Here is a 15000-nt window from a genome sequence, read left to right as displayed (position 1 = left end):
TATATGTGTATACAGCTGGTTGGACTGGATATGTGTGTGTATACAGCTGGTTGGACTGTATATGTGTGTATACAGCTGGTTGGACTGTATATATGTGTATACAGCTGGTTGGACTGTATATGTGTGTATACAGCTGGTTGGACTGTATATATGTGTATACAGCTGGTTGGACTGTATATATGTGTGTATACAGCTGGTTGGACTGTATATGTGTGTGTATACAGCTGGTTGGACTGTATATGTGTGTGTATACAGCTGGTTGGACTGTATATATATGTGTATACAGCTGGTTGGACTGTATATGTGTGTATACAGCTGGTTGGACTGTATATGTGTGTATACAGCTGGTTGGACTGTATATGTGTGTATACAGCTGGTTGGACTGTATATATGTGTGTATACAGCTGGTTGGACTGTATATATGTGTGTATACAGCTGGTTGGACTGGATATGTGTGTATACAGCTGGTTGGACTGTATATGTGTGTATACAGCTGGTTGGACTGTATATGTGTGTGTATACAGCTGGTTGGACTGTATATGTGTGTGTATACAGCTGGTTGGACTGTATATATATATACAGCTGGTTGGACTGTATATGTGTGTATACAGCTGGTTGGACTGTATATGTGTGTGTATACAGCTGGTTGGACTGTATATGTGTGTATACAGCTGGTTGGACTGGATATGTGTGTGTATACAGCTGGTTGGACTGTATATGTGTGTGTATACAGCTGGTTGGATTGTATATATGTGTGTATACAGCTGGTTGGACTGTATATGTGTGTGTATACAGCTGGTTGGACTGTATATGTGTGTGTATACAGCTGGTTGGACTGTATATATGTGTATACAGCTGGTTGGACTGTATATGTGTGTATACAGCTGGTTGGACTGTATATGTGTGTATACAGCTGGTTGGACTGTATATATGTGTATACAGCTGGTTGGACTGTATATATGTGTATACAGCTGGTTGGACTGTATATATATATACAGCTGGTTGGACTGTATATGTGTGTATACAGCTGGTTGGATTGTATATGTGTGATTCCCATTCCTTTCCTTTTCTCTCTGCCTATATGTCACCCAGTCTTCTGTTGGAACTAATGTGAAAGACCGTTCTCTAATATAAAACATTCTGACCATTCCTTTTCTCTCTGCCTATATGTCACCCAGTCTTCTGTTGGAACTAATGTGAAAGACCGTTCTCTAATATACAACATTCTGACCATTTCTTTCCTTTCAGTCCAGGACATTTTTAAATTATTTTTTTCTATTTCGTCCCGAGCATACTTTCTCACACTAAATGGATGTTGTCTTGTGGGGCAGTCACTCTCCAGAGAGTGTGTGTGTGTGTGTTGTTTTGGTGTGTGTGTGTGTGTTGTTTTTGGTGTGTGTGTGTGTTGTTTTTGGAGTGTGTGTGTGTGTGTGTTGTTTTTGGAGTGCATGTAAAGGATAGTGTGTGATGTTTTTGGTGTGTGTGTGTGTGTGTGTCTTGTTTTTGGTGTGTGTGTGTGTGTGTGTTGTTTTTGGAGTGCATGTAAAGGATAGTGTGTGATGTTTTTTGGAGAGAGTGTGTTTGTGTTACCGTTAGATAAACTGTTTGTTATCAGGAACATTTTTCCCAGAGTCCTCTAGGGTACTGTTTGGTGAAATTAGGTGTTTTCATAAAGTTGCATAACATCACATCTGATCTGGACCACCACACACACACACACACACACACACACACACACACACACACACACACACACACACACACACAGTCACACACAGGCACACACACACAGTCACACACACACACAGACACACACACACACACAGTCACACACACACAATCACACACAGTCACAGACACACACACACACAGTCACAGTCACACACAGTCACACACACTGCTCTGGCCAATGAGCACTGGGTCCGGATTGAGGGGCCTCTTAAAGCCCTGTAGAGGTAACTTAGATAACTAGTCAAATTCCTACTATAACCATTTTGTCTCTGTCTTAACTGGTAGACCAAGGAGAGGGCAGGCTACGGCTGGGGAGAGAGGACAGACTACGGCTGGGAGGAGAGAGGACAGACTACGGCTGGGAGGAGAGAGGACAGGGGAGAGGGCAGGCTACGGCTGGGGAGAGAGGACAGGGGAGAGGGCAGGCTACGGCTGGGGAGAGAGGACAGACTACGGCTGGGAGGAGAGAGGACAGGGGAGAGAGCAGGCTACGGCTGGGGAGAGAGGACAGGCTACGGCTGGGAGGAGAGAGGACAGGGGAGAGGGCAGGCTACGGCTGGGAGGAGATAGGATAGGGGAGAGAGCAGGCTACGGCTGGGGAGAGAGAGGACAGGCTACGGCTGGGAGGAGAGAGGACAGGCTACGGCTGGGGAGAGAGGACAGGCTACGGCTGGGAGGAGAGAGGACAGGGGAGAGAGGACAGGCTACGGCTGGGAGGAGAGAGGACAGGCTACGGCTGGGGAGAGAGGACAGGCTACGGCTGGGAGGAGAGAGGACAGGGGAGAGAGCAGGCTACGGCTGGGGAGAGAGCAGGCTACGGCTGGGGAGAGAGGACAGGCTACGGCTGGGAGGAGAGAGGACAGGGGAGAGGGCAGGCTACAGCTGGGGAGAGAGAGGACAGGCTAGGGCTGGGAGGAGACAGGACAGGCTACGGCTGGGAGGCGAGAGGACAGACTACGGCTGGGAGGAGAGAGGACAGGCTACGGCTGGGAGGAGAGAGGACAGGGGAGGGCTATGAGGAGAAAGGACAGGGTAGGGATAAGAGGAAAGAGGACAGGGGAGGGCTATGAGGAGAGAGGAGAGGGGAGGGCTATGAGGAGAGAGGACAGGGGAGGGCTATGAGGAGAGAGGACAGGGGAGGGCTATGAGGAGAGAGGACAGGGGAGGGCTATGAGGAGAGAGGACAGGGGAGGGCTATGAGGAGAGAGGACAGGGGGGCTATGAGGAGAAATCACAGGGGGGCTATGAGGAGAGAGGACAGGGGAGGGCTAAGAGGAGAGAGGACAGGGGAGGGCTATGAGGAGAGAGGACAGGGGAGGGCTATGAGGAGAGAGGACAGGGGAGGGCTATGAGGAGAGAGGACAGGGGAGGGCTATGAGGAGAGAGGACAGGGGAGGGCTATGAGGAGAGAGGACAGGGGAGGGCTATGAGGAGAGAGGACAGGGGAGGGCTATGAGGAGAAAGGACAGGGGGGGCTATGAGGAGAGAGGACAGGGGAGAGTTAAGAGGAGAGAGGACAGGGGAGGGATAAGAGGAGAGAGGACAGGGGGGCTATGAGGAGAGAGGACAGGGGAGGGCTATGAGGAGAGAGGACAGGGGAGGGCTATGAGGAGAGAGGACAGGGGAGGGCTATGAGGAGGGAGGACAGGGGAGGGCTATGAGGAGAGAGGACAGGGCAGGGCTATGAGGAGAGAGGACAGGGGAGGGCTATGAGGAGAGAGGACAGGGGAGGGCTATGAGGAGAGAGGACAGGGGAGGGCTATGAGGAGAGAGGACAGGGGAGGGCTAAGAGGAGAGAGGACAGGGGAGGGCTATGAGGAGAGAGGACAGGGAGGGCTATGAGGAGAGAGGACAGGGGAGGGCTGGGGGAGAGAGGACAGGGGAGAGTTAAGAGGAGAGAGGACAGGGGAGGGATAAGAGGAGAGAGGACAGGGGAGGGCTAAGAGGAGAGAGGACAGGGGAGGGCTATGAGGAGAGAGGACAGGGGAGGGCTATGAGGAGAGAGGACAGGGGAGGGCTATGAGGAGAAAGGACAGGGGGGCTATGAGGAGAGAGGACAGGGGAGGGATAAGAGGAGAGAGGACAGGGGAGGGCTATGAGGAGAGAGGACAGGGGAGGGCTATGAGGAGAGAGGACAGGGGAGGGCTAAGAGGAGAGAGGACAGGGGAGGGCTAAGAGGAGAGAGGACAGGGGAGGGCTATGAGGAGAGAGGACAGGGGAGGGCTAAGAGGAGAGAGGACAGGGGAGGGCTAAGAGAAGAGAGGACAGGGGAGGGCTAAGAGGAGAGAGGACAGGGGAGGGCTATGAGGAGAGAGGACAGGGGAGGGCTATGAGGAGAGAGGACAGGGGAGGGCTATGAGGAGAGAGGACAGGAGGGGCTATGAGGAGAGAGGACAGGGGAGGGCTATGAGGAGAGAGGACAGGGGAGGGCTATGAGGAGAGAGGACAGGGGAGGGCTATGAGGAGAGAGGACAGGGGGGCTATGAGGAGAGAGGACAGGGGAGGGCTATGAGGAGAGAGGACAGGGGAGGGATAAGAGGAGAGAGGACAGGGGAGGGCTATGAGGAGAGAGGACAGGGGAGGGCTAAGAGGAGAGAGGACAGGGGAGGGCTATGAGGAGAGAGGACAGGGGAGGGCTATGAGGAGAGAGGACAGGGGAGGGCTATGAGGAGAGAGGACAGGGGAGGGCTATGAGGAGAGAGGACAGGGGAGGGCTGGGGGAGAGAGGACAGGGGAGAGTTAAGAGGAGAGAGGACAGGGGAGGGATAAGAGGAGAGTGGACAGGGGAGGGCTAAGAGGAGAGAGGACAGGGGAGAGCTATGAGGAGAGAGGACAGGGGAGGGCTATGAGGAGAGAGGACAGGGGAGGGCTATGAGGAGAAAGGACAGGGGGGGCTATGAGGAGAGAGGACAGGGGAGGGATAAGAGGAGAGAGGACAGGGGAGGGATAAGAGGAGAGAGGACAGGGGAGGGCTATGAGGAGAGAGGACAGGGGAGGGCTATGAGGAGAGAGGACAGGGGAGGGCTGGGGGGAGAGAGGACAGGGGAGGGCTATGAGGAGAGAGGACAGGGGAGGGCTATGAGGAGAGAGGACAGGGGAGGGCTATGAGGAGAGAGGACAGGGGGGCTAAGAGGAGAGAGGACAGGGGAGGGCTAAGAGGAGAGAGGACAGGGGGCTATGAGGAGAGAGGACAGGGGAGGGCTATGAGGAGAGAGGACAGGGGAGGGCTATGAGGAGAGAGGACAGGGAGGGCTATGAGGAGAGAGGACAGGGGAGGGCTATGAGGAGAGAGGACAGGGGAGGGCTAAGAGGAGAGAGGACAGGGGAGGGCTAAGAGGAGAGAGGACAGGGGAGGGCTATGAGGAGAGAGGACAGGGGAGGGCTAAGAGGAGAGAGGACAGGGGAGGGCTAAGAGGAGAGAGGACAGGGGGGCTATGAGGAGAGAGGACAGGGGAGGGCTATGAGGAGAGAGGAGAGGGGAGGGCTATGAGGAGAGAGGACAGGGGAGGGCTATGAGGAGAGAGGACAGGGGAGGGCTATGAGGAGAGAGAGGACAGGGGGCTATGAGGAGAGAGGACAGGGGAGGGCTATGAGGAGAGAGGACAGGGGAGGGATACGAGGAGAGAGGACAGGGGGGCTATGAGGAGAGAGGACAGGGGAGGGCTAAGAGGAGAGAGGACAGGGGAGGGCTATGAGTAGAGAGGACAGGGGAGGGCTATGAGGAGAGAGGACAGGGGAGGGCTATGAGGAGAGAGGACAGGGGAGGGATAAGAGGAGAGAGGACAGGGGAGGGCTATGAGGAGAGAGGACAGGGGAGGGCTATGAGGAGAGAGGACAGGGGAGGGCTATGAGGAGAGAGGACAGGGGGGCTAAGAGGAGAGAGGACAGGGGAGGGCTAAGAGGAGAGAGGACAGGGGGGCTATGAGGAGAGATGACAGGGGAGGGCTATGAGGAGAGAGAGGACAGGGGAGGGCTATGAGGAGAGAGGACAGGGGAGGGCTATGAGGAGAGAGGACAGGGGAGGGCTATGAGGAGAGAGGGACAGGGGAGGGCTAAGAGGAGAGAGGACAGGGGAGGGCTAAGAGGAGAGAGGACAGGGGAGGGCTATGAGGAGAGAGGACAGGGGAGGGCTAAGAGGAGAGAGGACAGGGGAGGGCTAAGAGGAGAGAGGACAGGGGGGCTATGAGGAGAGAGGACAGGGGAGGGCTATGAGGAGAGAGGAGAGGGGAGGGCTATGAGGAGAGAGGACAGGGGAGGGCTATGAGGAGAGAGGACAGGGGAGGGCTATGAGGAGAGAGGACAGGGGGGCTATGAGGAGAGAGGACAGGGGAGGGCTATGAGGAGAGAGGACAGGGGAGGGATACGAGGAGAGAGGACAGGGGGGCTATGAGGAGAGAGGACAGGGGAGGGCTAAGAGGAGAGAGGACAGGGGAGGGCTATGAGTAGAGAGGACAGGGGAGGGCTATGAGGAGAGAGGACCGGGGAGGGCTATGAGGAGAGAGGACAGGGGGACTATGAGGAGAGAGGACAGGGAGGGCTATGAGGAGAGAGGGCAGGGGAGGGATAAGAGGAGAGAGGACAGGGGAGGGCTATGAGGAGAGAGGACAGGGGAGGGCTATGAGGAGAGAGGACAGGGGAGGGCTATGAGGAGAGAGGACAGGGGAGGGCTATGAGGAGAGAGGACAGGGGAGGGATAAGAGGAGAGAGGACAGGGGGGCTATGAGGAGAGAGGACAGGGGAGGGATAAGAGGAGAGAGGACAGGGGAGGGCTATGAGGAGAGAGGACAGGGGAGGGCTATGAGGAGAGAGGACAGGGGAGGGCTATGAGGAGAGAGGACAGGGGGGCTATGAGGAGAGAGTACAGGGGAGGGCTATGAGGAGAGAGGACAGGGGAGGGCTATGAGGAGAGAGGACAGGGGAGGGCTATGAGGAGAGAGGACAGGGGGGCTATGAGGAGAGAGGACAGGGGAGAGTTAAGAGGAGAGAGGACAGGGGAGGGATAAGAGGAGAGAGGACAGGGGAGGGCTATGAGGAGAGAGGACAGGGGAGGGCTATGAGGAGAGAGGACAGGGGAGGGATAAGAGGAGAGAGGACAGGGGAGGGCTATGAGGAGGAGAGGACAGGGGAGGGCTATGAGGAGAGAGGACAGGGGAGGGCTATGAGGAGAGAGGACAGGGGAGGGCTATGAGGAGAGAGGTCAGGGGAGGGCTATGAGGAGAGAGGACAGGGGAGGGCTATGAGGAGAGAGGACAGGGGAGAGTTAAGAGGCGAGAGGACAGGGGAGGGATAAGAGGAGAGAGGACAGGGAAGGGATAAGAGGAGAGAGGACAGGGGAGGGCTATGAGGAGAGAGGACAGGGGAGAGCTGGGGGAGAGAGGACGGGGGGCTGGGGGAGAGAGGATAGGAAGGATAACACCTGGTGAGAGGATCAGATGACATCATCATCTGCCGAGCACCTGGTAAGGGGGCCATTAACACATGAGTCATGAGAAAGCACACACACAGTCTGTGTGTATTGAGTAGTTTTGGTCCTTCTGCGACAGATGTGTGTGTGTGTGTGATTGGTGTGTTTGTAGGGGGGGTAACCCTGTATCAAATATCAGCCAGTTCTTTTCATCTGCCGCTTTTCATCTGTGTGTGTGTGTGTGTGTGTGTGTGTGTGTGTGTGTGTGTGTGTGTGTGTGTGTGTGTGTGTGTGTGTGTGTGTGTGTGTGTGTGTGTGTGTGTGTGTGTGTGTGTCCTTGCTCCAGGCCTTGCAGCAGCAACATCTGTTTGATAAAGATCTTATACTACTATGCTATACTGCTAAACTATACCACCATACTATACTACTATACTACTATACTATACCACCATACTATACTACTATACTACTAAACTATACCACCATACTATACTACTAAACTATACCACCATACTATACTACTATACTACTGAACTATACCACCATACTATACTACTATACTACTATACTATACCACCATACTATACTACTATACTACTAAACTATACCACCATACTATACCACTATACCACCATACTATACCACCATACTATACCACTATACTGCTAAACTATACCACCATACTATACCACTATACCACCATACTATACCACTATACCACCATACTATACCACCATACTATACTACTATACTACTAAACTATACCACCATACTATACCACTATACTACTATACTATACCACCATACTATACTACTAAACTATACCACCATACTATACCACCATACTATACCACTATACTGCTAAACTATACCACCATACTATACTACTATACTACTAAACTATACCACTATACTGCTAAACTATACCATCATACTATACCACTACACTACTAAACTATACCACCATACTATACCACCATACTATACCACTATACTGCTAAACTATACCACCATACTATACTACTATACTACTAAACTATACCACCATACTATACCACCATACTGCTAAACTATACCACCATACTATACCACTATACTACTATACTATACCACTATACTACTATACTATACCACCATACTATACTACTATACTACTAAACTATACCACCATACTATACTACTATACTGCTAAACTATACCGCTAAACTATAACACCATACTATACTACTATACTACTAAACTATACTACTATACTACTAAACTATACCACCATACTATACTACTATACTACTAAACTATACCACCATACTATACCACTATACTGCTAAACTATACTACTATACTACTAAACTATACCACCATACTATACCACCATACTATACCACTATACTACTAAACTATACCGTTATACTATACCACCATACTATACTACTGAACTATACCACCATACTATACCACTATACTACTAAACTATACCACCATACTATACTACTATACTACTAAACTATACCGCTATACTATACCACCATACTATACTACTGAACTATACCACCATACTATACCACTATACTACTAAACTATACCACCATACTATACTACTATACTACTAAACTATACCGCTATACTACACCACCATACTATGATACTATACTACTGGACTATACCGCAATACTATACTACTAAACTATACCGCTAAACTATACCGCTAAACTATACCACCATACTATACTACTGAACTATACCACCATACTATACCACTATACTACTAAACTATACCACCATACTATACTACTATACTACTAAACTATACCGCTAAACTATACCACCATACTATACTACTAAACTATACCACCATACTATACTACTGAACTACACCACCATACTATGATACTATACTACTGAACTATACCGTTATACTATACCACTATACTACTAAACTATACCACCATACTATACTACTGAACTATACCACCATACTATACCACTATACTACTAAACTATACCACCATACTATACTACTATACTACTAAACTATACCGCTATACTATACCACCATACTATACTACTGAACTATACCACCATACTATACCACTATACTACTAAACTATACCACCATACTATACTACTATACTACTAAACTATACCGCTATACTACAGCACCATACTATGATACTATACTACTGGACTATACCGCAATACTATACTACTAAACTATACCGCTAAACTATACCACCATACTATACTACTATACTACTAAACTATACCGCTAAACTATACCGCTAAACTATACCACCATACTATACTACTGAACTATACCACCATACTATACCACTATACTACTAAACTATACCACCATACTATACTACTATACTACTAAACTATACCGCTAAACTATACCGCTAAACTATACCACCATACTATACTACTGAACTATACCACCATACTATACCACTATACTACTAAACTATACCACCATACTATACTACTATACTGCTAAACTATACCGCTAAACTATACCACCATGCTATACTACTATACTACTAAACTATACCACTATACTATACCACTAAATCATGCTACTATACCGCTATACTATACCACCATATCATGCTACTATACTACTGAACTATACCGCTATACTATACCACTATACCATGCTACTATACTACTGAACTATACCGCTATACTATACCACTATACCATGCTACTATAAATCAAATCAAATCAAATTTATTTATATAGCCCTTCGTACATCAGCTGATATCTCAAAGTGCTGTACAGAAATCCAGCCTAAAACCCCAAACAGCAAGCAATGCAGGTGTAGAAGCACCTACTATACTACTGAATTATACCGCTATACTATACCACTATACTATACTACTATACTACTGAACTATACTGCAATACTATACCACTATAATATGCTACTATACTACTGAACTATACTACAATACTATACCACTATACCATGCTACTATACTACTGAACTATACCGCTATACTATACCACTATACTATGCTACTGAACTATACTGCAATACTATACCACTATGCTATGCTACTATACTACTGAACTATACTGCAATACTATACCACTATACCATGCTACTATACTACTGAACTATACTGCAATACTATACCACTATACTATACAACAAAAATATGCCACTGCACTATACTACTATACTGCTAAACTATGGCACTATACTTTGCCACTATACTACACTGCTATACAACTAAACTATACCACCATACTATACTACTATACTACTAAACTATACCGCTAAACTATACCACTATACTATACAACTAAACTATGCCACTATACTACTAAACTATACCGCTATACTATATCACTATACTACACTGCTATACCACTAAACTATACCGCTATACTATACAACTAAACTATACTCCTGTACTATTCTACTATACTACCAAACTATACCGCTATACTATACCACTATAATATACAACTAAACTATACCACTAAACTATCCCGCTATACGATACCACTATACTATACAACTAAACTATATCACTATACTATACAACTGTACTATACCACTATACTATACTATACCACTATACTGTATAACTACACTATGCCACTATACTATACTACCATACTATGCTACCAAGCTATACCGCTATACTATACAACTAAACTATACCACTATACTATACTACTAGACTATACCGCTATGCTACACCGCTATGCTATACTACTATACTACTATACTATACCACTGAACTATACCACTATACTACACTACTATGCTACACCACTATACTACCATACTATGCTGCTATACTATACTGCTTTACTGTTCCATACTACTATACCACCAAGCTTTACCACTATACTATACAGCTAAACTATACCACCATACTACACTACTATACTGTACCACTATGCTATACTACTATACTGTGCTACTGTACTGTACTACTGAACTATACAACTGTACTGTACTACTATTCTATACTACGAAGTTATACCGCTATACTATACCACTATACTATACTACTATACTGTACCACTATACTGCTATACTATACCACTATGCTATACTATACCACTATACCATACTACTATACTGTACCACTATACTACTATACTATACTACTATACTATACCACTATACTACTATACTATACTACTATACTATACCACTATGCTATACTATACCACTATACCGTACTGCTATACTGCACCACTATACTACTATACTATACTACTATACTACTATACTATGCCACAATACTACTATACTATACCACTATACTGTACCACTATACTATACCACTATACTACTAGACTATACCACTATACTAGACCACTAGACTATACCACTATACTATGCCGCTATACTATACTACTATACTATACCACTATACTATACCACTAGACTATACCACTATACTATACTATTAGACTATGCCACAATACTATACTACTATACTGCTAAATTATACCGCTATACTGCTGTACTATACTATACAACTAAAACGGTTCAATTATACCGCTATTCTATACTGCTAAACTATAACACTATACTAGACTACTAGACTATACCACTATACTATGCCGCTATACTATACTACTATACTTTACCACTATACTATACCACTAGACTATACCACTATACTATACTATTAGACTATGCCACAATACTATACTACTATACTGCTAAATTATACCGCTATACTGCTGTACTATACTATACAACTAAAACGGTTCAATTATACCGCTATTCTATACTGCTAAACTATAACACTATACTAGACTATACCACTATACTATGCCGCTATACTATACTACTATACTATACCACTATACTATACCACTAGACTATACCACTATACTATACTATTAGACTATGCCACAATACTATACTACTATACTGCTAAATTATACCGCTATACTGCTGTACTATACTATACAACTAAAACGGTTCAATTATACCGCTATTCTATACTGCTAAACTATAACACTATACTAGACTATACCACTATACTATGCCGCTATACTATACTACTATACTTTACCACTATACTATACCACTAGACTATACCACTATACTATACTATTAGACTATGCCACAATACTATACTACTATACTGCTAAATTATACCGCTATACTGCTGTACTATACTATACAACTAAAACGGTTCAATTATACCGCTATTCTATACTGCTAAACTATAACACTATACTAGACTATACCACTATACTATGCCGCTATACTATACTACTATACTATACCACTATACTATACCACTAGACTATACCACTATACTATACTATTAGACTATGCCACAATACTATACTACTATACTGCTAAATTATACCGCTATACTGCTGTACTATACTATACAACTAAAACGGTTCAATTATACCGCTATTCTATACTGCTAAACTATAACACTATACTAGACTACTCAACTATGCCGCTATTAGCATACTATACTATGCGAATACACGCCTAAACTATACTGCTATACTATACCACTATACTACACCACTAAACTATGGTACTATACCACTATACTATACTGCTAAACTATACCGCAAAGCTATACTTCTATACTATACTACTACACTATACTAATATACTATACTACTACACCATACTCCTATACTATGCTGTCACACTATACTATTATACTACTAAACTATACCACTATACTATTCCACTGTGCTATACTCCTATGCTGCACCACCATACTACACCGCTATGCTATACCCGTATACCACTGAACTATACCATACTACTAAACTATACTACTATACTATGCTACTATATTATACTGATGTACGATACTACTATACTGTACTGCTATGCTATCCTTCTATACTGCTAAACTACACTATTATACTATGCTACTGTACTATACTACTATGCTATACTGCTATGCTACGAAACTTTATCACACTACTAAACTACACTACTATACTATGCTACTATACCATACTACTATACCGCTAAACTACGCTACTTTACTACTATACTACTATGCTGTACTACTAAACTACACTACTTTACTACTATACTACTATGCTGTACTACTAAACTACACTACTTTACTACTATGCTATACTACTATACTACTATGCTGTACTACTAAACTACACTACTTTACCACTATACCACTATGCTATACTACTATAATACTATGTTATACTACTACACCATACTATAGTCTCTTCACAATCCCCAAGTTCAGAACAGACTATGGGAGACGCACAGTACTACATAGAGCCATGACTACATGGAACTCTATTCCACAGTACTACATAGAGCCATGACTACATGGAACTCTATTCCACAGTACTACATAGAGCCATGACTACATGGAACTCTATTCCACAGTACTACATAGAGCCATGACTACATGGAACTCTATTCCACAGTACTACATAGAGCCATGACTACATGGAACTCTATTCCACAGTACTACATAGAGCCATGACTACATGGAACTATATTTCACAGTACTACATAGAGCCATGACTACATGGAACTCTATTCCACAGTACTACATAGAGCCATGACTACATGGAACTCTATTCCACAGTACTACATAGAGCCATGACTACATGGAACTCTATTCCACAGTACTACACTCTATATAATACCAATGGACCATTCTGTCTATACTCTATATAATACCAATGGACCCTTCTGTCTATATAATACCAATGGACCATTCTGTCTATACTCTATACAATACCAATGGACCATTCTGTCTATACTCTATACAATACCAATGGACCATTCTTATCACGTCTGTCTCTCTATACCTCTCTCAGGGAGAGGTGGTAGGGAGGGTGTGTCTTAAGGAAAGGGGGCGGGATGTCCTTGTGCTACAGAGAGTGCCATCATCAGTGACATCATCACCTAATCCCGCCTCATCGCCATCAGGGGGAGGATCAAGAGAAGAAGATGGGGAGAAGAGGTCAGTATCCTACTTCTCTTTCGCTCTGTCAATCTCAAACTTTTTCTGTGCCTCTCAACCTGTCTTGGTCACTCTCAACCTGTCTCGGTCACTCTCAACCTGTCTCTGTCACTCTCAACCTGTCAACCTGTCTCTGTCACTCTCAACCTGTCTCTGTCACTCTCAACCTGTCTCTGTCACTCTCAACCTGTCTCTGTCACTCTCAACCTGTCAACCTGTCTCTGTCACTCTCAACCTGTCTCTGTCACTCTCAACCTGTCAACCTGTCTCTGTCACTCTCAACCTGTCTCTGTCACTCTCAACCTGTCAACCTGTCTTGGTCACTCTCAACCTGTCTCTGTCACTCTCAACCTGCCTCTGTCGCTCTCAAACTGAGACAGAGGCAGAGAGAGAGAGAGAGAGAGAGAGAGAGAGAGAGAGAAAAAAAACAGGGAGAGAGAGAGAGAAAAAAACAGGGAGAGGGAGAGAGAGAGGGAGAGAGAGAGAAAAACAGGGAGAGAGAGAGAGGAGAGAGAGAGAGAGAGAGAGAGAGAGAGAGAAAAAAAAAACAGGGAGAGAGAGAGAGAGAAAAACAGAGAGAGAGAGAGAGAAAACAGAGAGAGAGAGAGTGAGAGAGAAAGAAAGAGAGAGAGAGAGAGAGAGAAAAACAGGGAGAGAGAGAGAGAAAAACAGGGAGAGAGAGAGAGAGAGGAGAGAGAGAGAAAAACAGGGAGAGAGAGAGAGAGAAAAACAGGGAGAGAGAGCGAGAGAGAGAGGAAAAACAGGGAGAGAGAGAGAGAGAGAAAAACAGGGAGAGAGAGAGAGAGAGAGAGAGAAAAAATGGGAGAGAGACAGAAACGTGGAGAGAGAGACAGACAGGGAGAGAGCGAGAGTGTGAGACAGAGAGCGAGAGACAGAGCGTGT

At 45.7% G+C, this 15000-nt stretch overlaps 1 protein-coding gene across 1 annotated transcript in view; it reads left to right on the top strand.

The window, feature by feature from the left end:
* LOC115123372 (rap guanine nucleotide exchange factor 5-like) overlaps positions 1–15000 on the top strand; it is a 92742-nt gene that overhangs the window by 53707 nt on the left and 24035 nt on the right. Inside the window, exon 10 of the mRNA XM_065020237.1 lies at positions 13952–14097. Coding sequence (XP_064876309.1) covers positions 13952–14097 — 146 coding nt within the window. The remainder of the gene's footprint in view (positions 1–13951; positions 14098–15000) is intronic.

This window comes from Oncorhynchus nerka, linkage group LG7 (genome assembly GCF_034236695.1).
Source record: "Oncorhynchus nerka isolate Pitt River linkage group LG7, Oner_Uvic_2.0, whole genome shotgun sequence".
Taxonomy (NCBI): Eukaryota; Metazoa; Chordata; class Actinopteri; order Salmoniformes; family Salmonidae; genus Oncorhynchus; species Oncorhynchus nerka.
The sequence above is the reverse complement of the archived record's forward strand: the minus strand, read 5'-3'. Positions and strand labels throughout refer to the sequence as shown.